General features: G+C 55.1%; 1 protein-coding gene across 2 annotated transcripts; it reads right to left on the minus strand.

Moving 5' to 3' along the window:
- Nucleotides 1–506: 506 nt before the first annotated feature.
- Nucleotides 507–20,919, minus strand: MLLT6 (MLLT6, PHD finger containing). 2 transcript variants are annotated; one of them, XM_063179131.1, is made up of 20 exons: nucleotides 20,768–20,919; nucleotides 18,206–18,285; nucleotides 17,248–17,302; nucleotides 16,571–16,680; nucleotides 15,780–15,883; nucleotides 15,291–15,384; nucleotides 14,627–14,731; nucleotides 14,351–14,449; nucleotides 12,776–12,950; nucleotides 11,720–12,310; nucleotides 11,237–11,415; nucleotides 10,548–10,665; nucleotides 7,936–8,002; nucleotides 7,476–7,618; nucleotides 7,029–7,217; nucleotides 6,798–6,886; nucleotides 6,136–6,473; nucleotides 5,605–5,713; nucleotides 3,957–4,274; nucleotides 507–3,760 (listed from the first exon to the last, which is right to left on the minus strand). In XM_063179131.1, the coding sequence occupies exons 1-20, from the start codon at nucleotides 20,874–20,876 to the stop codon at nucleotides 3,716–3,718; spliced, it is 3,117 nt and encodes a 1,038-aa protein (XP_063035201.1). In that variant the 5' UTR covers nucleotides 20,877–20,919; the 3' UTR covers nucleotides 507–3,715. The 2 variants fall into 2 exon arrangements, with proteins under 2 accessions (XP_063035201.1, XP_063035200.1); XM_063179130.1 differs by having other exon boundaries at nucleotides 14,627–14,734.
- Nucleotides 20,920–24,869: the final 3,950 nt, after the last annotated feature.

The following is a 24,869-nucleotide window of genomic DNA, read 5'->3' on the forward strand; positions in this document are numbered from 1 at the left end:
CCGGTGTGGCTCCCTTTCCCAGGCAGAACACCTGGCTCAGGAGCACATCCCTCCCTCTCTGTGCCTCAGTTTCCTCCCTGGAGCCCCTCGGGCCTTCAGGCTCGGCCCTGGGAATTCCCAGAATTCTGTCTGAGAGTGGCTTTTCCAGTGGGAATTCCCGGAATCCTGACATGGGAGTGGCTTATCCCATGGCTCCAGACCCGATTTTGGGCAAGAAAGAGGCCAAAGCAGGGGCTGGACAAGCCTGTGGATTTGGGGCTTCCAAGGAATAAATCCTTGGAAAAGAGGAGGATTCAGGAGCTGCTCACCAGCACAACAGGAGGATTTGGGATTTAATGGGGGCAATCATTGGGGTTTCTTTGGGAAAACTCCTCCTTTTTGCACTCATTTCTACCTGGGTACCATCCCTGGCTTGGGATTCCTTCACACATTCCCAGCACCAGGCAGGGAAATCCCATTCCCATTTAAATTTGCCCCCTTTATCCTTATTAAAAACCAACTCGCAATTAATATTAATATTAATATTATTTATTATAATAAAGACCAGTCAAGCAGAGTGAAAAAAATATATCTTAGCTACATTACCTTAAATTCACAAAAATATACACATTTTTCTCTTTCATTTAATATTAAAAAACCACCAAACAACCTAAAAATGAATAAAATAAAGAAAAAACACAAAAGGACACATGCAACAATCCTAAATGAGAGCATCAAAATGGGTAAAGAAACGTACCCCAGTGCAACTGAAACACAGATCATCTTTAGCTTTTCCTTTTTTCCTTTCCCTTCCCCCTGTTATCCCGTTTTTTTTTTTTTTTGTTTTTTTTTTGGTTTTTTTTTTTTTTTTTTTTTTTTTTTTCCACAGGGATTCACCTGGAATTTCCCCGCTCCCCCTTCTCACTCTGCCCAAGGGACATTTGGGGTGGCTGGAGGTGACAATTCCCGGGGTTTGGGAGCCTTTGGAAGGTTGGGCACAGGGAGAGGTGTAAGTGCTTTCTGTCTCTGATCCCCGAATCCCAGAATTCCTGGGGAGCCAGAGGGATCCAGCTCTGGGAACTCCTGGATCCAGCTCTGGGAATTCCTGGAGAACCAGAGGGATCCAGCTCCCCTGGTTGTGATCCTGCCTAAAAAAACCCAAATTCCGAGCTTTCCTTCCTCTTCCAAAGCCTGGGCTCCCCAGCATTCCCGCAGGAGCCAATTCCAGCATTTCCAGCCTCTGTGGAAACGTGCCCTAAGTGCCTCTCACTGACCCCTTTGGTGCCTTGGGCTTGTCCAGGGATTTGGGCACCGACCCAAAATCGGGGGTGATCCCAACTCGGATTTTGGGTGTCCTGGGGGAACAATTCCCTTCCCAGCCCTCCCTCCCTGCTCCTCACAGGGATCTCTAATCTCCCGAGGCTGGATTTTGCAAGAACTGGGACATATGGGCACAACTTAGGGGTTTCTGGGGCTGCAGATGGGGCTGGAGGCTGCGGGCAGCACTCCAGGGATTTGGGATCCCAGAGCAATGCGGGGATTTGGGATTTGTGATAAAAAGCAAAAAATAAAATAAAATAAACCCCAACTCCTGGCTACACCCAGCTGGCAGAGCCCCCTGCCCATCCTCCTGCTGGCCCAAAGCTGGGATTTGGCAGTCCCCAAATCCCGAGGATCTGCTGAATGGCAAGCACAGCTACCCCACACCAAAACAGGCTGGGGGACAGCCCCAAAATTCCACGTTTTAGCCCAGTTTGTGCCTAAATTTGCTTTCACCATCACTGCCAAGCCCGAGGCTCCTCAGGAGGGAGGTGGAGGGGACCTGGGGTCCCCATGCCAGGGGTGTCCCTGTGCCAGGGGTGTCCCCATGCCAGGAGGATTTTGGGTGGCACCTCCAGGGGTGCCAAGGAAAGGGGAATGACCCAGCTCAGGGTGGGGGGAAAAAGAGAAAAATCCAAAGGAATTTCAAAGTGCAAGAAGGGAATTGTGCCAGAGCAGGTTTGGGGACGGGGATCCCAAAGGATGGGGCTCCCCAACAGCTTCCAAAGCTTGTTATAACTTCTGGATAGATAAATCCCATTATATATTTAATATATATTTCTATTTCTGAGCAGCCAGCAGCTCTGTCCTGTTCAGAGCTCCAAGCTGGGAGCAGAAAGGGTTTGGTATTATTTTTTCTCTGGTTTTTTTTTTGTTTTGTTTTCTTTTTTTCTTTTTTAAGACAACCCTTGTGGTGTGAATCTTAGAGAAAAGAAAAACAAATAAAATAAAATAAACGTTTAAAAAAGGAAATTCAGTGGAGGATTTCTCCTGGGGCGAGCTTTGCCAGCACCATCAGCGCAGCCCCACTGCTGATAACAGGAATAGTGCAAAGCAGGAAGGGCAGTGGGGATGTGCTAAACATGCATGAAGGTCCAAAAATTTGGGATTTGGGGTTCTCCCAAAGGAGTTTCCATCAGCTGGAGCATTCCTAGGAGCCCTGGATTTACTAGGGATGAGGGAAGGAGGGGCATTGGTGCATTTGGTGTTGGTGTTCCCCTTCCCAGAGCTGCTCTGACTGTCCTTCCTTCCTTCCTTCCTTCCTTCCTTCCTTCCTTCCTTCCTTCCTTCCTTCCTTCCTTCCTTCCTTCCTTCCTTCCTTCCTTCCTTCCTTCCTTCCTTCCTTCCTTCCATCCATCCATCCATCCCAGCTCAGAGGAAGCTGATCCCCAGTGGACATTCCAGACTGGAGATGGAATCAAGGTCAAAAGGTGGAGAACAATGGAACTTCTGCCATCCCAGGCTCAGGACTGTGGTCACTGTCCCATTCCTTGGAGATCCCTCTTCCCAGGACCAGTGGAAGAACGTGGTTTTGTGGGAACGATTTGTGGTGGGTGGGAAAACGCAGGGACCGCATTTGGGATTCTCCTCCCCACAAAGATTTTCATCTCCAAACTCTGGTCCAGAAATCCTCTCCCAGGTCCAGGAGCTCCTGACCTTGGACAATTCCAGCTGTGGCCCCAGCTGAGATGTTGGCCTTCAGGAATTCCAGGAGGGAAGGACAGCCCCGCCCCTCCGGCAGCTGGCACAGGTGACAACATCCTCCCAGGTGGTGCCACCTCCTTCCCACCTCTGTCCATCCTCATCCATCTGTCCTTCCAGGCTGGATCGTCTTCCAGCTGGAGCAAAGCCCAGTGGGAAAAGCAGGGAAACCTCAGCTTGGGAATTCATCTGGATGTCCCCACCTGGGCATGGCCACCACATCCTCCCTTGGCAGTGCCACATCCAGGGCCACAACCTTGGACACCACCAGGTGACATCACATCCTTGCCCAGCAGTGCAACATCCAGTGTTGGCTCTTGGGACATTGCCGGGTGCCACCATGTCCCTTCTCCAGCAGTGCACATCCTTGGACACCTCCAGGTGTCACCACATCCTTCCCTGGCAGGGCCACATTGAGAGTCCCATTCTTGGGCACCTCCAGGTGCCACCACGTCCTTCCCCGAGGCTCTGGGGGGTCTCTGGTACCGTGGGCGCTCCCCACGCTCCTGGCAGGATCCACTGGAGTCCCCTCCAGCACATGGAGCAGGGGACAGGTGACCCCACCTTCACTCCTGGTGGCACTGGGGCAGTGACAGCCGCTGTGGCTCCCGAGGCTCCTCCTGGGCCATTCCTGGAGCTCCGGGCTCTGCTGGTGCCGCGGGGAAGCCGCGGTCCCCGGGAGAGGATTGGCTGCGGGCTCGGGGCCGGGGGGCTTCTAGCCCTTGTCCTGCGCCAGGGGAGCGCCCTTGTCACCCAGGGGCTGTGGGGACAAACGGGGACACGGCTGGATCAGAGGGGACATGGACTGGTGGGACAGGGACTGGGGGAGGAAGGAATTGCATCCTTCCCCAGCTGTTCCCATGCTGTCCCCAGGGCTGTCCCCAGACTATCCCCACACTGTCCCCACCCTGTCCCAGCCTGTCCCCAGCCCCAGCCCGTGCCAGCCCCCTACCCACCGTTCCTTTCGGGGCGCTGCCGTCGGGCTGCAGGCTCAGGAAAGGGTTGGGGGCCATGGCCGGCCCCGAGCCCAGCGGGGGGGTGGCCTGGGGGGCCAGCAGGGCCCCACCGGGGTTCAGCTGCTGCGGGGACAGCGAGGCCAGCAGGGAGCTCCCGCTGGGCGCGGCCGAGGTCAGCAGCGCGCTGGGGCTGGGGTGCAGCGGGGCCGAGGTGGCGGCCAGCAGGGACAGCTGGGACGAGCTCGACATCTGCAGCCGCTGCAGCTCCCGCTTCTGCTGGATCTGCTGCATCATCTGGAACACCAGCGCCTGCTGCTCCTGCGGGAACAGCCGGGACACGGCTCAGAGCAGGGACAGAGCGGGGATAGCACGGGGACAGAGTGGGGACAGAGCGGGGACAGAGCGGGGACAGAGCAGGGATAGAGTGGGGATAGAGCAGGGACAGAGCAGGGACAGAGAGGACAGAGTGGAGACAGAGTACTCTGACACAAATCCTCTACAATTCCAACCCATCAATGCAGCAATTTCAAATCTGTGGAATTCACCGTCCCGAAATCCCAAACTGGCTCTGAATTCCTTCCTGAATTCCAATTGAGCGGGACCCAGGGGAAGCAGGCTCAGAGCTCACTTGCATCCCAAGGGATGCCCTGAAATCCAAGAAAACCTCCCTGAAATCCGGGAAAACCACAGGAATCACTATGGCAACCATTGACCCTCGTGGCAGCTGGAGCTGCCATTGTCCTGTCCCCGTGGGTGACACGGTGACATCAGCTGCCCTCGGAAATTGGCTTCTCCTGGGATATAAAAATAGCCTGACCCAGAAATGCATCCAGAGCAGCGGGCTGGGCTCCTGGGTGGAACGGGCACAGCCCAGCCCTGGTGATAGCGCTGGTGGCACTCCCGTGTCACCCCAGGCAGGGTGGGGACAGCGCCGAGGTCTCTGCAAGGCCAGGGGCTGGGGTTTGCACCTCAGGGACCTGTTGCCACCTCTCCATCTCCATTCCCAGGACAGGGGGTGCAGGCAGGGAGCCAAGAACCCCAGAGCAGCCACCTTTTGGGGGCCTTTCAGTAACCCCAAAACCCTGAGCCAGCTGTGGAGCCCCCTGGGCACCTCCAGCTCTCTGTGTGGATGTGTTCACACACGGCTGAGCTGCCTGGGATTGAAACAATTCAGGTTTTATCTCTCTCTAACCCCCAGCAGGGTCCTTGGCATGTTCTGCCTCTCCTGTTGGCCCAGGACACCTGGGAGCCCGGGGCGAGCTTGGGATGCATCTCCAGGGGAAAACGGCTCTCCCAGTTTCCCCTTCTCGATTTCCCGGAGCTCCCACCTTCTCACCCCCTCAGGATGTGGCAAACTCAGATTAAACTTCTGTCCTTTGGTATAAAAAGAGCCCAAATCCCACCTCCCCTCCCTGGGAGCTGCCACACCCCCAGCCCGGAGCTTTGATCCTCAGGATTTGGGATGCTTCCTCATCCTAAATTCCCAAACCAGCTCTGAATTCCCTCACCCAGCCCATAGTGGGTTCAGACTCAAAAGGCTCAGAGGATTCAAGGACAGGAGAGAACCTCCAGTTTTAATTTCAGATTTTCCTCTCTGTTCTGAGTTTTTTCCCAGCACCACCAGCCTCCCCCCCCCTCCGTCCCTTACCGGGTTAAGCGGCTGGGAAGTCAGGAGCTGCTGCAGCTGCTGCAGCTGCTGCTCGTGCTGCTGCAGGACGTGCCGCTGCTGCTCCGTCAGGGGGCTCAGGCTGGTCACGCTGCGGGAACACAGAGAGACACAGCAGCTGAAAAGATTTCCTTCCATGCCCAGCAGCATCCCAGGTGCAGTAGTGAGGGAGGATCGTATTTGTGAGAAGCAACATTTGGCAAGAGCTGGGAAACGCCTTGGCTGAGCTCTCCAGCTCTCTGCTGGAACACGTGCAGGTAAATTCACCAGGGATACATGGATAATTCCGCAGCTTGTGAAGGACCAGGGGTCCAATTTAGTGGCTGCTAAAATTCCTGCTGGTCCTCTCCCTATGGACACAATGGCTGGTGAACACTGGGCACTAAGCCAGGCTCCCCAAGCCAGGCTTGGGGACAGCTCTGCAGAGCGGCCAGCGCGGCCAGAACCGCTCCCTCCCTCCCTCCTTCCCCGGAGCTGAGCTGGGCTGCAGAGGGCAGCGCCGCCCGTCCTCACCTGCTCAGGCTGGTGGAGAGCTGCAGGGCCGGGGCCGCGCTCGGAGGCGGGGCGGGCTGCGCTCCGTTCAGGCTCCCCAGGATCCCGTTGAGCGGCATCTGCTGGGCTCCGGCCAGGCTGCCCAGCAGGCCGTCCACCATGGGCACCGCCGAGAGGCCGTGGCTGCCCCCCGAGACTCCGGCCAGCCCCCCGCCCGCCGCCCTGGCCAGGCCGTTCACCTGCTGCGCCCCGGGCAGGGGCAGCGAGGCGGGGCTGGGCTGCAGCATGGGCAGGGGCGGGGGGGTGCTGTGGAAGGACAGGGAGGAGCTGCTCCTGCTGGGACAGCCCGAGTGAGGGTCCTGGGGGAGAAACGGACACAGAGCATCGGGCTGGGGCAGCTGCCCCGGGGCAGCTCGGGGTGGGAAGGGGGGAGCTCGGGTGGCTCGAGTACGAGGGGTCCCAGAACTCAGAGGGGTCCCAGAGCCCTGCTGGATGTCCAGGATCACCTGGAAGCGCTCTCACCTGGCGCTCCAGCTCTCAGCTACTCTATCCGCTGCATGGAGAACCTGATCTCTGAGCCTGGGCTAGCAGGATTTACCAGCTGGCTACCGAGCCCTGGGGCTGCTGCGCTGCCCCTGCCCGAGGCCCTGCCCGGCCGCCGGTGCCCGCAGGGGCCGCTGTACCTCGGAGGACGTGGAGAGCGAGTTCTCGATGCCGAAGCTATTCTTGCACGGGGGGCTCTTGCTGATGCTCAGGGAGTCACCGCCACAGACTGGGAGGGGAGAGGGGCGAGGCAGCAGAGTCAGGGCTGGACCCTGAGGTGGCCGTGGGACAGATCCTGCCCTCTGTGACCCTTCGGCCACCCCCGGGGCAAGGGACAAGTCCCTGGGTGCCCTCAGCCCTGGTGCCCTCACCATTGGTGGGCAGGATGTACTGGGACTGGCTGCCCGGGCCGTTGCTGCTGGTGACTACGGGGAAGGGGACGGACAGCTGGACATTGAGCAGCTGCAGCCGCTCCTTCTTGGCCGTCAGCGTCATGATCTGCTCCTGCAGCCGCTGGTTCTCCTTCTGCAGCGAGTGCAGTGCCTTCAGCATCTCCACAACTGCAGGGGATGGAGGGAGGGCAGGAACAAATGGAGGAGAGGGAAGGGAGGAAAGAGGAAAGGGGATCACAGGATTCCCAATCAAACCCCAGAGCGGGAGGGACCAGCCCCACAGCGCTGCACCCCCTCTTCCCCCTGGCACACACTGGGGCTTTGTCGACGCCCGGCTCCGCTGCCCGCGGGCACAACCCCAAAATCCCAGCGGCTCCCACCCCGAGAGCCCCGGGAGCTGCCCCACCGCCCCCCGGCCACACTCACTGTTCACCCCGGCCTCGCCGTTGCCCTGCTTCTCCAGGAGCTGCTCGATGTTGGGGGTGGCCTGCGGGACATTGTCCAGCTGCCCGCTGCTGCTGCACGACACGGTCTGGTCGAAGAGGGTCGGCAGGCTGCTGATGGGGGACCTGGGGGGGCCGGGGGCGTCAGGGGGACCCTGCTCCACTCCCGGCTCCATCCCGGCTCCATTCCTATTGAATTCCCGCTCCATTCCTGTTCCATTCCCTGCTCCCATGGCTCCTCTGCCTGGCGCCGAGTGGCCGCAGCCCTCCGGGTCCACCCATCCCATCCCATCCCATCCATCCCATCCCATCCCGTCCCGTCCCGTCCCGTCCCATCCCATCCCACACCCCAAGGAGCGGGGCAGGAACTGTTTCAGACCCCCCAGGCTGTGCCCTGTCCCCGCTGTCCCCATGGTGTCCCCGCTGTCCCCAGGTACACTCACATGGAGGACAGGCTCTCCTGCGGGGACGTCCCTCGGCAGCCGAAGCCGCAATCCTCCAGGTCGGGCTCTGCGCGGGGACAGGGACAGAGGGCCCGGGGTCAGCGGCGCCTGGTGCCCGGTGAGTCCTCGGTGTGTGCCCGGTGTGTGCCCGGTGAGTGCCCGCTGGGGAGCACCGGGTGGTGCCGAGCGGCACCAGAACCCAGCAGTCCCGGGAAGTACCGAACTGCACCGAACCGCAGCGAACCGCACCGAGCAGCACCGAGCAGCACCGAGCAGCACCGAGCAGCACCGAGGGTACCAAGCCTCACCGAGCAGCCGCGGGCAGCACCGCACCGAGCAGCGCCGGCCCCGCGCTGCGCAGGGCGGCCCCGCCGGCACCTCCCTCGGGGAGGAGCCACTGGCACCGCCTGGCACCTCGGCACGGTCGGGGCGGTCACCCCGGCAAGGTCACCCCGGCGCCGCTCTGCGCCCGGCCCGGCGGAGCTCTGCAAAGCCTGGAGCCGGTTTTGCCGGAGCCGCCGGGGGACGGGGCCGCAGGGAGGGAAGGAGGGACAAATCCCGTGGCAGGCCCTGCCCCCGGCCCCGGCTGGATGCGGTAATCCCAGGGGATCGGCTGTCAGTCTCCAGGGAGTGACAGAATCAGGTTGGAGCAGAGCTTTAATGTCAGCCGGGATTGAGGATCCTTCCCCCAGAGCCGGCCCGGGTTCCTGGAGGTTTCCAAGTGCTCCCTAAGGAGCTTCAAGGGAATCATGGAATGGTTCGGGTTGGAAAAGCCCTCCAAGGTCAGGAGGGCAATCATTAACCCAGCCCAGCCCTACTCCCACTCAGCCTGTTCCCAAGTGCCACATCCACGCGGTTTGGAACACTTCCAGGGACGGGGACTTGTTCCAATGCCTGACCACCCTTCCCATGAGGAAATTTCCCCAACATCCAACCTAAACCTCCCCTGGCCCAGCCTGAGGCCATTCCCTCTCCTTCTGTCCCCATTCCCTGGGAGCAGACCCCAGCCTCCATGGCTGTCTCCTCCTGTCAGGGACTTGTGGTGATCCAGAAGGTCTCTCCTGACCCTCCTTTTCTCCAGGATAAACATTCCCAGCTCCCTCAGCCACTCCTGGCACTTCAAACCCTTCCCTGGCCACGCTCCAGTCCCTCCATGCCCTTTTTGGGAGGATCACAAAACTGCCCCCAGGATCTGAGCTGTGCCCTCAGCAGTGCCCAGCTCAGCTTTGGCATCCAGAACCTTCCTCCAGAGCCATCCCTGTGCCCCAGGAAATCTGGGATGGGGCTGCTGTGCACATGTGCAGGATATCTGCCATTCCAAGGGTAATCCAGGATAAATCCCTTATTTATCTTCCCATCCCTGGAACGCTCACTCCCCTTTTCCGTGAGCCCTGTCAGATGTGGTGGCTCCAGCCTCAGCTGCCTCCCTGCCCCTCCTCTCCTTTCCCACACACTCCCACGTGCAGGAATCCGGGAAATCTCCTGCAGGGAATGCCGGGATTCCTAACAGGATACCCAGAGCAGGGATTTCCTGCTGCTGCTGGGAATGAGCAAACCCAGCTGGGGCTGGGCAGTTCCTCCAGACAGGGCTAGGGGATCCTGGCTCTTTGGGAATGTCCTACTGAGACACTCTTCCAGGCAGGAATAATCCATGTTATATCCATAATTCCTGGATGTGGCCAGAATCTCCCAGTGCAAGATCCTGGAGTAGCTTCCAGTGCTGGAATTGGTTCCAGGAGAGCTGGAGAGGGGTTTGGGACAAGGGAGGGATGGATAGGACATAGGGAATGGGTTTATACTGGAATAGGGCAGGGATAGATGGAGTCTTAGGAAGGAATTCCTCCCGGTGAGGGTGGGGAGGGGCTGGGATGGAATTCCCAGAGAAACTGTGGCTGATCCATCCCTGAAAGTGTCCCAGGCCAGCTTGGAGCACCCTGGGGTAATGGGAGGTGTCCCTGCCCATCTTTAACCCAACCCAAACCACGGGCACGCATTCCCCAGGAACACCCAATTCTCCAGGGACATTCATTTTCCAGAGTTACTCCTTATCCACGGATATTCATTCTCCTGGAACACCCAATTATCCAGGGATATCCATTCTCCTGGGCCACCCAGTTATCCTGGGACATGCATCATTATCTAGGGACACTCATTATCCAGGGCCACCCAATTCTCCAGGGCCACCTATTGTCCATGGACATTCATTCTCCTGAGACATCCATTTTCCAGAGATATTCATTTTCCAGGGATATCCATTCTCCAGGGTCACCCATCATCATCCAGGGCCACTCATTATCCAGGGACATCCAATTATCCTGGGACAGCCATTATCATCCAGGGACACTTGTTATCCATGGACATTCATTCTCCAGGGACACCCATTTTCCAGGGGGCACCCATGATCCAGGGACACCCATTCTCCAGGGACACTCCCGAGGTGCAGTTGGCAAAGACACCATCCCTGTCTCCCCATGGCAGCCCTGGCTGTCACCCCGAGGGACAGCAGCTGGAAAAGCTGGGAATGCAGCAGCGGCCTCCTGTCCTGTCCTGTCCTGTCCTGGTGGGAGAGCCCTCGGGAAAGCCGACCCGGACATATCTGGGAGTTCACATACCTGCCCGGCTGCTCTCCGGCTGGCTGAGGAGGGGGTTCAGGGACAGCCCGGACGTCAGCGGGCTCCCGAAAATGTGCGAGGAAGGGAGGCTGAAGGTGGAACCCGCCAGGGAAAACACCTGCACGGGAAGCAGGAAAATATCCTGGTTATTGCAGCTCTTCCCAGCTCCCGTGTTAAAAATATCTCCTGGAAGTCTGGTGAGCGGCTTGGCACATTCCCAGAGCTGGCTGGGAGCCAGGAGCCCTGGGAGTGGTGTGGACCCAATTGCTCTTCCCAGTGGAAGTGTTCCAAATCCTGAGTGTTCCCTGTCCCAATTGTTCCCATTCCCAAGTGTTCCCTGTCCTGAGTATTCCCATTCCCAACTGTTCCCAGTCCTGACTGTTCACTGTCCCAACTGTCCCCATTCCCGATTATTCCCTGTCCCAACTGTCCCCAATCCTGACTATTCCCAATCCCAAATTTACCAATCCTGAGTGTTCCCATTCCCGACTGTCCCCAATCCCGACTGTCCCCAATCCCGACTGTCCCCAATCCTCACTGTTCCCAATCCCGACTGTCCCCAGTCCCGATTGTTCCCCATCCCGACTATTCCCCGTGCCAATTGTCCCCAATCCCGACTATTCCCAATCCTGACTGTCACCATTCCCGCGTGCCCCCAGTCCCGAGCCCCGGCCCGTCCCGGGCCTCACCTGCGTGGTGGATCCGGCGGAGGAGGAGGCGGGGATGGAGCTGGCGAAGGGCGAGCGGCTGAGCTGGGGCAGGGCGGCGCCACCTTGGTGCGGGAGCAGCCCCGAGGGCAGCGGCGTGCTGCACACTGCCCGCAGCGCCGCGCCCAGCGGGATCGGGTCCTTGTTGCTCGTGTAGATCCCTGCGGGACACAGATTCCAATTTATCCCGCTAATCCCCAGGGAGAGATCCCTTCTGATCCCGCCTCCTCCCAGGGAGAGATTCCTTTTGATACAGCCTCTCCCAAGGGAGAGGAGATTCCTCAACTTTTGGGAAGCTGATCCAAGGGAGATTCCAGGGTGAAGGAAGAGGATGTGGATTTTTATGGATTCAGGAGACAGAACCCTGTGCAGGCAGGTCTGGACATGGCTAAACGCACTGGAAAATTCTGGAAAAGGCGGGAAAAGGGATCTGAGCACACCTGAATCCCTCAAGGGGGGACCCACCTGACCCCAGCAGTGGCGACTCCATGCTGAGGCTGGGCAGACTCCCGGGGTGGCTGAAGCTCCGGGAAGAATTCCCGACGCTGGAGCTGATGAGGGATCCCCCGGAGAAGGGAGAGGAGGAGGTGGAGGTGGACCCAGCCAGCTGGGCCCCCAAAACCTCTTTGCCTTTGCCCGCCTTGGGCCTGCCGGGGCCGTGCTTGTTCTTCTTGCTGCCCTTGTGCTTCTTCTCCTTGAGCACCTCTCCCTCCTCGGCGCCCAGCGACGGCATCCGCTTGTGGCCGCTCCCGATGGCGCCAGCCGTGCCACCCGTGCCACTCGCGGGGCCACCAAGGGTGCTGGAGGCTTTGTAGTCCACGGGCGAGGCGTCGCGGGCTCGCGGCTGGCCCACGGCCGAGGTGGAGAAGCGCATGATGGAGCCGAAGCCGGAGAAGATGACCTTCTGCTCGAAGACATCGGCCTTGGGGCCCTCAGAGAGCGGCGAGCAGTGCGAGGAGGAGCTGGAGCTGGTGGCCTTGCGGAACTTCTCGTCCTCCTGCTCCAGCTTGGGGAAGGGCACGAAGTCCTGGGAGCCGGGCAGGCCGCAGGAGGAGCCTGGGGACACGTGGGGTCAGCCCGAGGGGCTGGGGAGGGGTCCTGGTGCTTTATTGCTCTCCTCCTTCTCCCTCATTCCTCTGCTTTTCTCCTTCATCCCTTGCCTCCTGTACTTCATCACTCTCTTCTTCTTCCTCCTCCATCCCTCTCCTTTTCTCCATCCCTCCCCTCTTCCTTCCTCTCCTCTCCCATCTCTCCTCTCCCACCTTTCCCTCTCCCTCCTTCTTCTCCTTTTCCTCCATATTCATCCTTCCCCTCTTCTCCATCACTCCTCTTCCTCCTTCATGCCTCTCCTTTTCCTCCTCCATCCTTCTCCCTTTGTCCTTCATCCCTCCCCTCTTCCTCCCTCCCCTCTCTCCTTTCTTCTCCTTCCTCTCCCTCCTCCTTCTCCTCTTCCTCCTCCTCCATCCCCCTCCTTCCTCCTTCCTCCCTCTCCCTCTCCCTCCTCCTCCTCCTGCCCCTCACCGGCCGTCTGGAAGGTTCCCCCAGCTGGGGCAGATCCAAAGCCTGCGGAGCTTTTCCCGCTTCCCGTCTTCTTGCCCTTGTGGCTGCTGCCGTGGCTCGAGGATTTCCTGCCCTTGGCCTCTGCCCTGGCCACCTCTGAGCTCTCCTTGGTGGCCTCGTGGTGGCTGCTGGAGCCCTGGGAGGGGACAGACACTGGGGTGACCCCAGGGACCAGAGCTGGCTGCAGGGGAAGGAGCCGGGGCTCCTTTTTTCCCCATTTTCCTGATTTTCCCATTTTTCCCAAATTTCCCAATTTCCGCAATTTCCCCCCTCTGAAGTGGGAATTGCCCCTCTGCCCACCCAGGGCTACTCAGCTCGGGTCGCTCCAGGCACAAAAGGGACTTGGGGACATCTCCTGCTGCTCAGTGGCGCCGAGAATTCCATCCCAGGGATTGGGCTCATCCCAGGAAACCGCAGGGGATTAAAGGGGGAAGGGAGCGGAGTTTCCAGCTCCAAAAACCTCTGGATTTTGGAAAGCTCCCAGTTCCATTGGGGATTTCAGATTCCTGCCTCAGGTGTGCTGCTCCCACCACTCCCATCCCACCTGGGGGATTTCCTTGGGAATGGGGTGGGATCAGAGATTCCCTGGGAGAATTTCCTCATCCTTGGCATGGGACAGGAGATTCCCTGGGATCCCTGCAGCCATCCCAAAGCTCTGGCTGGGAATATTCCCAGGGGTTGGAGCAACACCAGATGTTCCCAAATTCCAGCTGAGCTGCAGGAGCCAGGGGAGACAGGAGGGTGAAGAACCTGGGCAGATGCCAGGAAATCCAGAATTTTGGGATGAGAGGGAGAATTATGGGAATTCAGCCGGGAAAAGCCAGGGGGAAAGCCAGGGGGAAAGAGGGATGAACCCAAACCCAGATCCCTCAAATCCCAATTCCCTTCAAATCCAGACCCAAGGGCTCCAAAGTCACCCATTTTAGGTAACATTACAACCAAAATTAAAAATATTCCTGTAATTATGGGATAGCCCAAAATGTGGGACCTTCCTGACATCCCTGACCCTGACTGAGCCCTCTTTGGGATGAATCCTGGGATCCAAGTCCATCCCTGGATTTAATCCCTCGACAGCTGCAGGCGCCAGATGTGCCCGGAATTTGAGGGGATGAGAATGGGGGAATTCTGGGGAGAGAGAATTGGGATTTTCTCCTGCCAGCCCCAGATGCGGGAATTAAACCCTCCTGGATTTATGGGCTCAGCAGGAGAAATCGTCCTGATTTTTCCTCAGGAAGGGAAGGGGAGAGGGGCCTGGGGGTGGGAATGGCCTGGTGAGAATGCCCTTTTCCCAGTTTTCGGGGTGGATTTTCCTGCCCCTTTTCCCTGGTTTTTTTTGGGTGGATTTTCCTGCCCTTTTCCCAGTTTTCTGGGTGGACTTTCCTGTCCCCTTTCCCTGGGTTTTTGGGTGCATTTTCCTGGCCTTCCCTATTTTCTGGGTGGATTTTCCTGCTCCTTTCCCCGTTTTTTTTTGGCTGGATTTTCTGGGTGGATTTTCCTGCCCCTTTTCCCAGTTTCCTGGGGGATTTTCCCCAGTACCTTCTCAGCAGCCACGGCCACAGGTGCTGGGGGAAGGCTGCTGGGGGACTCCGGCCGCTTTTTGTGCTTCTGCTTCGGCCTCTCCTTGTCCTTGCGGCTCTGGAAAAAAAAACCAGGAACCTCTGGAATGCCAGAATTCCCAACACTGGGAAGGGCAGTGCCAGATCCCATAAAGAAATTTTAATAAATCCCCATTCCAGCAGTTTTCCAGCACCTGATCCCATAAACAAATCCTGTGAATTTGGGGGATTTTGAGAGTTTTGGGGGTTTTCTCACCTTTTTTGGCCGCTCGTGGTGGGACAGGTGCTTTTCCTGGGCTGGGGATGCTGAGCGGCTCCTCCTGCCCGGGAGGAAGGAGCTGCTCCCGGAATGGCGCGAGGTCTTCTGGGGGAAAACAGGAGGAAAATGGGGAAAAGGGGGGGAAAACAGGAAAAAAAACCAGAGGGAAAGGGGGAAAGGAAAGAGGGGAAAGGGGAAAAAATAGAGGGAAAAGGGGGAAAATGAGGAAAAAGGGAAAAAAGGGGGAAGGGGAAGAAAGAGGGAAAAGGGGAAAGGAAAGATGGAAAATGGGAAAAAAGAGAAAAAAGGGAAAAAAGAGGGGGAAAGGGGAAAGAAAAGAGGGAAAGGGGAAAAAAAGGAGGAAGAGGGGGAAGAAGATGAAAATGGATGAAAAAAGATTGAAAAGGAGAAGAGAGAAAAGGGCAAGAAAAAGAAATTAATTTTTTTAAATAAATGAAAGTTCCCTAAATAAATAAAATTCCCTAAATAAATCAAACCCACCAAATAAAATAAAAATTCCTGAAATACATGAAAATTTCCAAAATAAATTAAAAATGTCCTCAAGAAATGAAATTCCCCAAACAAATGAAATTCCCTGAATAAATAAAAGTTCTCTAAATAATTGGGAAGTCCCAGAATCCCTGGAATTCCTGGATCTCACCATTTTGTTGAAGTGGTATTTGCAGTAGCCGCAGTATTTGACATTGTCGACCTCCAGCACCTCCTCCTCGCACAGGAGCCCGGCCATCTGTGCACTGATCCCAGGAAAAACAGGGAAAGTCCAGGAAAATCAGAGGGAAAACAGGGAAAAAATGGGAAAATTGGTAGGAAAACAGGGGAAACTCGAGAAAATCAGCAGGAAAATGGAGGGAAAAAAAAAAAGAAAAATCAGCAGGGGAAAAAAAAAAAAAAGGAAAATCCATCAGATTCCACAGGTTCCAATGGAATTTCCTGAACTTTGGGAACTTCCTGGAAAAACCTGGAAAAATCTCCTGGGTGAGGAGGAAGAAGGGGCAATTCCAGTCCCAAATAACCCCATGGGGGGGGATCAACCCCAAACCCCACGACCCTGAGGGAGCGAGCCCCCCGAGCCAGGGCAGGGAAGGAGCAGCTGGGGGCACATTCCAGAGGGAGCTCCCGGGGATCTCACCAGGTGACGTGGAAGGCCTGGCGGCAGCCGTGGCGGTTGCAGGCCATGCAGGCCCCCGAGGCCGCCTTGCTCTCCCGCCCTTGCTCCTCGCAGATGTAGCAGGTCTGGGAAGGGGGGAAAAAAACGGGGAAAAAAAACACATTTTCCAAGAGGAAAAGCCTCCAAGGATTCCCAAATCTCATGGAATGTGTTGGGTCAGGAGGGGTTTTGAAGCTTGGTGAGTTCCAGCCTTTCCCACCTTCCACTCCTGTCAAGGAATTTCTGGTGCATCGAGGAAATTTTGAGGGATTTCTATGAAAATTCCAGGATACTCCCCAGTGGGATACACAAAACTTCTCCTTTTTCCCCAAAATCCCAACCATCCCATCAGAATCAACATGGAATTCCATGGATTCCTTTGGTTCCAGTTGTTCCACCATGAAATTCCTCAAATTCCCATTTTCTCCCCCAAAACCCATCCAAATATGGAGGATCCAACACAGAATTCCATAGATTCAGTTGGCTCAAGTCGTCCCACCAAGAAATTCCTGAAATTCCCATTTTCTCTCCAAAAATACGGAGGATCCAACAGCGAATTCCATGGATCCAACTGGTTCCCATCGTTCCACAAAGAAATTCCTCAAATTCCATCAATTTGGGGAAGATAGATGGGGAAGACCAAAAATGTCTTAGCAAATCCAGGGATTTCCTTGATTTTTAATGGAATCTGAGCAGCTGTGGGGTCAGGATAATCCAGGAAGGAGCCGTGTGGAGACGGGATGATCCCAAAATCCCGAAATCCCAGATTTTACCTTGTTGAAGCGGTCATGGGGGACGTACTGGAGCACGATGGGCTCCATGGTGAGCACGTTGGCAAACTGCACCTCGGGGATGTACAGGGCACACACCACGTGGGCCCAGCCTGGAAAAGGACGGGAAAATGGGAATTCAGTCCAGGAACCACCCCCAAAAAAAAAATTCTGTGCCAGAAAAATCTTCTGTCCCCAAAAACCCCATGCCAAAAAAACTACACGTCAAAAACATCTCTGTTGCAAAAAATATCCTCCATCCCAAAAAAAGTTCCATGCCAAAATAGCCTGTATTTTGGCATGGAACCCAAAAATTCTTCGCCCCCCCAAAAAAGCTTCTGTGCCTAAAAACCCTCCATCCCAAAATCCCCATCCCAAAAAACCTCTGTCTCCATAAAAACCTCAATCTCAAAAAATTCCATCCCCAAAAACCTGCAGGAAAATCCCGCATGGAAAATCCTCTGGGATGGGGCCTGGATCCCACTGTGATCCCACAGATTGGGAAATTCCTGTGGGATCAACCCCAAAATCCCACAATTTTGGGCTCATTTTTATTCCAATCCAAGCTCAGGCAGGGAAAAAAAACACCTCCTTTGGTGGAGGCTCCAAAAAGGGAATTTTGTGGGCAAAAGGGGGAGGGTGGATTTTGGGATTTTCCAGGTGGGAATTCCATGGCTCACCCCCATTGTCTGTGCGCTTCAGGGCTCCATCCTTGTGGGGACACAGCTCGCACCTCTGGAAGGGAGAAAAACCACCAAAATTCGCCCGATTTCATTGATAAAATTCAAATTTCATCAGCTGTAATTGATAAAGTTTAAATTTAATAAATAAAATTTGTCAGATTTCAGCTATAAAATTCAGATTCCGTCAGGTTTAATTAGGTTTCATTGATGACATTGAAATTTCATCAATAAAATTCAAATTTCATGGATAAAATTGAAATTTAATCAATAAAACTTGAATTTCAATCCAAATTTAATCAATAAAACTGAAATTTAATCCCAAAAATGCAAATTTCATCAATAAAATTAAAATTAAATAAAATTTAATCTATAAAATTCAAATTAAATCTATAAAATTCAAATTGAATAAAAATTAATCAATAAAATTCAAATTTCATCCATTTAATTCCAAGTTTAGGACCAGAAAATCCCTATTTTTGCCCCAAAAAGGAGCTGCTGCCAGAACAGGGCTGTGGGAATGAGGACTGAGGAGGTCATGGGGAACAAACATCTCAAAAAAAGCCCTAAAATTTTGATTTAAATGCCCAGGGCAAAGTTTTGCTTTTGGGGCTTTTTTAGGGCCAGTTTTAGGGGCTGTGGTTGAGGAGTAAAACCGAAAGCGGCAACTCGGAGTAAAAAAGAAATTGAGTTTTTATCTCTCTCTGCTCCTTCCTTCCGCCTCTCATGAGGTTTTTTCCCTCCAGTTTTCAGGAGAAGTTTTGGTTGTATGGTCGTAGTTGAGTTTGGTGTCACCCCAAATCCAGGCTGAGAGGGTGTGGGGTTGTTTTTGGGGTGCCCCAAAATCTGGTGTAGGAAAATCTCTCCTGTGATTTCTTTTTGGGGGCTTTTGAATTTTTAAAAAGGCCCCACACCCAAAAATCTTGGAGAACTCCATCCATTATTTTTCCCTACTCACCACTCGGGCGGCTCTTTCCTGGGATTCGCATTTCCGGCAGAACCAGGGGCCGGTGGGAACCTGGACAATTCCATAACAAGCTGGGGGAAAAGGCAAAAAAACCCAAATTAAACAATTTTATATCCATTCATTTATGATTTCTTGGGGGTTTAAAAATGTTTGGAGCAGGCTGGAAATAAACAGGAGGAAAATCAGGGAGAAAAACAAGCTTAGCAGAAAGAAATCTTGAGAGAAAAAAAAAAAACCAACAAAATAAACAAAATAAAATAAAATAAAAATGTAAAATATTGAGGAAACCATGAGTGGTAAATGTAGGCCCCTAAAAAGGATTAAGAGCATTTATAAATTGTATTTTTTGCTCATTTTTGACCTTTTTTTCCCCCTTGTTTTGGGGATTTTCTTCTCTTTGGAACACAACTTTTCATTAAAAATTCAGGATATTCACAGAACTATCTGATGGAAAACAAGAGCTGTATAAAGGAGTTAACGCCATTAATGATTTTTATTTTCAGCTCATATTCTGCATTTTCCCCTTGTTTTTCCCTGTTTTCCCCTGGCAGCCCCTACTGGCTCCAGCTGAGCTCGTTCTTGGCTCTCAGCCTGGGCTAAAGATGGACCCGGGGCTTCCCGGGAATTTCACTCTCCCTGTTTACTTCCCACTTTTCTTCCCAGTTTTACCCCATTTTCCCCTGATTTCCCCATTTTCCCCTGCTCTTTCCCTGTTTTTTACCATTTATCCCTGTTTTTTCCTCTTTTTTCTCGCTGTTTATTTCCTGTTTTCTTCCCTGTTTTTCTCTGAGTCCCCAGGGTTCCTTTTTGGGGTTTGAGTTATTTGGGGAATAAAAACCTCCCCAAAGCCGCAGGGGCTGGGCTGGGCTCCAAAAGGGGAATCACCACATCCTGCAGGGCCCCCAAAAACCCCAAATAAACTCCTTGAACTTCCCACAGGCACAGACTGAGACTCAAACCAGGCTCAGAGACTTTTCCTGACCCTCTGGAGCTGGTCCTGCACTTCTGAAACTCCTCTTGAAAATCTGAAACTCTTCTTGATGGTCTGAAACTGTTTTTGAAAATCTGATACTGTTCCTGACCCTTAAAAGCTGTTATTGAATATTTGGAACTCAACCCGACACTCTGGAACTGCTCCTGACCCCTAAAAACTGTTCCTGACCCCCTGAAATTCCTCCTGTGCTTCTGGAACTCTTCTTGAAAATCTGAAACTCTTCCTGATGCTCTGGCGCTGTTCTTGAAAATCTGAAACTGTTCCTGACCCTCGGGAGCTGCTCCTGCACTTCTGAAACTCTTCTTGAAAATCCAGAACTCTTCCTGACCCTCTGGATCTAGTTTTGAAAATCTCAAACTCTTCCTAATCCTCTAGAACAGTTCTTGAAAATTTGAAACTGCTCCTGATCCTTAAAAACTGTTCCTGACCCTCTGGAACTTCTCCTGTGCTTCTAAAACTCTTCTTGAGAATCCAAAACTGTTCCTGATGCTCCGGAACTGTTCTTGAAAATCTGAACCTGTTCCTGCCCCTCTGGATCTGGTTTGGAAAATCCAAAACTCTTCCTAAGACTCTGGAACAGCTCTTGCCTCTCTCAAACTGTTCCTGACCCTCTGAAGCTGTTCTGGACACAGGATCACAGACAGGGCTGGACCCACGGACGGAGCCGGACTCACGGACACCCAGAACCAGAAGCGAGCACAGGGAATGGACGAGAGCGAGCAGGAGGAGCTGGAGATGCACCGGGACGGGAATGGGATAAAAACAACAACGGGGACAGGGATGGGCAAACAACAACCGGGATATTGATGGGAAAAAACAACAACTGGGAAATTGATGGGATAAAACGACAACTGGGAAATTGACAGGCTAAAACAACAACCGGGACAGGAACGGGATAACATCAGCCGGGAAAACAGCGCGGCCCGAGCAGCCCGGAACCCTGGGCGCATTCCAAACAAACTGAGCAGGGATCGCCACTCCTCCGATGCCTCGAATACCGATTTTAATCCGGATTTGTTTTGTTCACCGAGCCGAGGACAAACTTTCCGGGCCCGCTACCGAGCGCTGGGGGCGGGCTCGGAGTCATTTAAAATGCAAATCGCCCGTGTCGCCGGGAGCAGCGGGCGGAGGAGGCGGAGGAGGAGGAGGAGGGAGGCTGCCTTCCTCCCTCCCTGCCCTCGCAGGAGGCAGCTCCGGGCCCCGCCGCCCCCTCCGGTTTTTCCCCGCGCCCCCCCAGCACCCCCGGCCCGGGCTGGGGGCGGCAGCGCCTCTTCCCCCCCTTCCCCTCCCCGCTAAACCGGGGGGGCAGCGGAGAAATCCCCCCGCTCGCCACCCCCGGGGGGGGCTCCGCTGCTGCCCCAACTCCTCCCCGGCCGTGTCCCCGCCGTGTCCCCCCTCCGCGGCCGCGCCACCTCGGCGGCGACACCGTTATTTGGAACAATAGCGCTAAAACAAAGCGCGCCCCCCCCGCCGCCGCCGCCCCCATCCTCACCCCGCCCCGTCCCCGGGGGGTTTCGGGGGGCTCGGGGAGGGGCTCGGGGGGGCCGTGCCGGGCTCACCTTGGTGCACGGCCACATTGCAGCCGTGGCCGTCGCAGTAGACGAGCGGGTTCTCCGCCCAGCCGCGCTCGTCGGAACACACACAGCAGCCTCCCACCATCTCCTTCATACTTCCAGGAGGGTTTCCTGCCCCCCCGCCTCCCTCTGCGCGCTCCTCCTCCTCCTCCTCCTCCTCCTCCTCCTCCTCCTCCGTGCTGCCCCCTCCCCGCCTCTCCCGGGGGGACCGCCGGGGGGCACAGCGGGGACAGCGAGAAGCCGCAAGGGCGGGCGGGGCGAGGGGCTGATGAAGGGACCGGGGGACAGCGCGGGGACAGCGGGGGGTGGCGGATGTGGCCCCGCACCACGCAGGTCCCCCCCCTCTCTTTCTGCCTGTCCCCCTCTTTCTGCTCGTTCCCCTCCCGTTTATTCCCGTCCCCCCCGTTTATTCCTGTCCCCCCCGTTTATCCCGGTCCCCCCTCTTGTCCCCGTTCCCCCCGGTTCGTCCCCATCGCCCCCAGTTTGTCCCAGTCCCCCCCAGTTTGTCCCCGTGTCCCCGTCCCCCCCCCTCCCCGGTACAATCATGGCGGCGCCGCCCGCACGCTCCGGTAAAATTTGCGGTTCACGGATCTCGGCGCGGCCGGGCGGGCGGGTTTGCGCGCGGGTGATATTTTGGATTTTTTGTGGATTTTTTGAACCATTCCCCAGCGCTTTGGGATGAGGATTTAGGGGTTTTTTCCCCCTCCAGCCTCCTGTGCCCGGCTGGCATCGCGCTGAGGATGCGTTCCCGATGGAGCGCTCCGCAGGGATGAGCCGGCAGCGCTCCGTAAATCCCATTATCCCGAAATTCCCGGATCCCGGCTCCGCCAGCGCCACCGGCTGTCCTGGCCCGAGACTCCTCTAGAAAAGGGATTTAACCCCTTGGCACCTTGGGAACAAGAAAAATGTTCCTTCCCCCCTTGGGGGTTTGTGAGAGGCAGGAGGGGCGGTGGGAATCAGCGGGAAAGCAGGGAAATTATCCTGGAATATCGGGAATATTTATTTATGGGATTGTGTGAGCAGGGAATGAGTGAAGAGAAAGGATCTTGAAATATTGGGAATATTCATTTAGGGGATAGCACCTGTATGAAAGGAGTAGAGAGAAATTATCCTGAAATATTGGGAATATTTATTTAGGGAATTACACATGCTGGAAATGAGTGAAAAGATCCTAAATATTTGGAATATTTCTTTTCTGGGCTCTTTTATCCCCCCACCCCTTATACTCCTGGAGAGTTTTGGGATGGATTTCCTGGCACAACATTCTCCCCCAAACACTCCAATCCCAAATCAGCCACAATTCCTGAGGAGTTATAGGGTTTTCCCACCATTCATCCTTCCTGCTCTGAATATTCTATAATTTTAACATTTCCAACATAATCCTCATCCCAAAAAACTTTGGAATCTCAGCCTGGCCCATCCTGCGATTTCTTTCAACCCAAGCCCAAAAATTCTGATTTTTTGAGCACCCCTCAAGCATTCCACCCACGATTTTCCCTTTATCCCAATCCCTGAAAATCCATGCAGGGGCAGGAATTCACTCAGCCTGAACTCCCTTTTTTCCAAGGATTTCCCCCCTTTCCCCCCCCCTTTTCCCCCTTTTCCTTTTATCTTTTGTGTTTAAGAAATTCTGGCCTTTGTATCCTGAAGATTTGGGATTGTCCCGGTATCAGATTCGGAATTTCCTTCCTTCCCTTGTCCGTGGAAATCCTTGGACTTGAACTTTGAAAGGATTAAATTTCCATTTAATGGAAATTAAATTCCAATAAATTCTATTTAAATTCCATTTAAATTCCAGTGCCCAATGTCTGCTGCCTCTTGCCCAGTGCCCAGTGCCCACTTTGCTGTGGCCAGTACCTGGTGCCCAACACCTCCTGCCTGGTGTCCAGTCCCCAGTGTCCACTGCCCACTGCCCGTTGCCCTGTGCCCGTTGCCAGGTCTCTGGTGTCCTGTGCCCATTGCCCTGTGCCCATTGCCAGGTCTCTGGTGTCCACTGCCCACTGCCCGGTGTCCTGTGCCCATTGCCAGGTCTCTGGTGTCCTGTGCCCTGTGCCCATTGCCCTGTGCCCGTTGCCAGGTCTCTGGTGTCCACTGCCCACTGCCCATTGCCCTGTGCCCGTTGCCAGGTCTCTGGTGTCCTGTGCCCTGTGCCCGGTGTCCTGTGCCCGTTGCCAGGTCTCTGGTGTCCTGTGCCCGGTGTCCTGTGCCCTGTGCCCGTTGCCAGGTCTCTGGTGTCCTGTGCCCTGTGCCCGGTGTCCTGTGCCCTGTGCCCGTTGCCAGGTCTCTGGTGTCCTGTGCCCTGTGCCCGGTGTCCTGTGCCCGTTGCCCGGTCCCCGGTGCCCGCTGTGCACGGGGCGGGCCCGGGGCGGCGGCGCGGGCGGGCAGGAAGCGTCCGCGGCCCCTCGGGCTCGGAGCCGCATCCGGCCCGGGGCTGCGGGGGCGCAGGAAACGGGGAGGGGAACGGGGAGAGGGGGGAGTGGAGCAGGGAGGAGGGGGGAGGGAGGAGCAGCCCCGGGCAGTGGAGGGACACAGGGGAACCTCCAAGAGGCACATCTGGATCCTCAGCCATCCATCCATCCATCCATCCATCCATCCATCCATCCATCCATCCATCCATCCATCCATCCATCCATCCCTCCATCATCCGTCCATCCATCTGTCCATCCATCCATCCATCTATCCATCCATCCATCCATCCATGGATCCCATCCCTCCTCTCTCAGGACAAGTTGGAGATTTGGGATTCTCCAGTCTGGCAAGGAGAAGCTCCAAGGACACCCCGGAGCCTTTCCAGGGCCTCAAGGAGCTCCAGGAGAGCTGGAGAGGGGACAGGACACAGGGGTGGAGGGACAGGACACAGGGAATGGCTTCCACTCCCACAGGGCAGGAGTGGATGGAATTTTGGGCAGGAATTCCTGGCTGGGAATTTCAAAAGCCGCTGTGGCTGCTCCATCCCTGGAAGTGTCCCAGGCCAGGTGTGACAGGGTTTAGGCCATCCTGGGACACGGGGAGGTGGCCCTGCCATGGTGGGGATGGCACTGGAGGGAATTTCAGGTCCTGTCCTACCCAAACCGTCTAGGATCCTTCAGTTCCTCAGATCCAGAAAATTCCTAACTCGGAGCCCCCCCAGAGCCCCAGCAGGAGGGGACAGGGTGGGGACAAGGTGGGACAGATTTTGGATGAGTTGGAATTTTCCACTCCTCTCAGTTGTTCATTAGGAATTCTGGGGCTGTGACCCGGAAATTAGTAATTGCTGAGTGATTGACTGATTAATTAATTAATTAATCATGACTAGGCTTTTGGCAGACAAAAAGCAGCCAAATTCTGGCATCTTCGAGGTTTCCCCCCAAAAATATGTGGAAGAAGTCACTGGCACTGCTCCACATGGATCAGAACAAACTAATGAGTCATTAACAAGTAATTAATGAGTGACACCAATCAGCTCAGCCCTGACTCACATCCGTCCTGAGGCTGAAATATATTTTGGGGCTTTGCATGTCCCAGGAATGGGAAATTTTGATGAAACTACCCAAAATGGATGTGAAGGGGTTTGGGATGGGCTTGAGGATTTCCCACGGGTGCTAAAACCAGCTCTAATTAAGCTTCACATTAATTTCATTAGTGGATAAATTGAAACCATCGGTCCCGAGCAGGGTGTGGAGCAGTTGTGGCCCTGTTCTGCAGATTTTTGGGGTGATTTCCTAATTTAGACAAACCCCCGCTCTCCCCTTCCTCCGCTCCGCCCTGCCTTGGTGACAGTGGCAACACCAAAATAGCGACGGGACCTGAAACTGAAACTGAGATTAGCGGCACCAAAGCTCAGCTTAAAGGGATCTGTGAAGGGTCCGCTCTGCCAGGATGGATTTGGGGGTTTGGGGGGCATTTTCTCCTTTTCTGCTGCTAGGTTATGATGTTGGGGTGGGGGCATTCTCCCGCGCGAGGGTTCTGTCACTTCAGTAACCTCAGGTGTCTTCCCCAAATTTTAAAACAAATAAATTTATTTCTTTCATTTCCTTCCCAAATAAAGGATGTGAAGTGGCAAATCCCTGAATCCCGGGACACGGAATGTTTATTTATGGGGCTGCAC

Source organism: Melospiza melodia, chromosome 30 (genome assembly GCF_035770615.1).
Source record: "Melospiza melodia melodia isolate bMelMel2 chromosome 30, bMelMel2.pri, whole genome shotgun sequence".
Lineage (NCBI taxonomy): Eukaryota > Metazoa > Chordata > Aves > Passeriformes > Passerellidae > Melospiza > Melospiza melodia.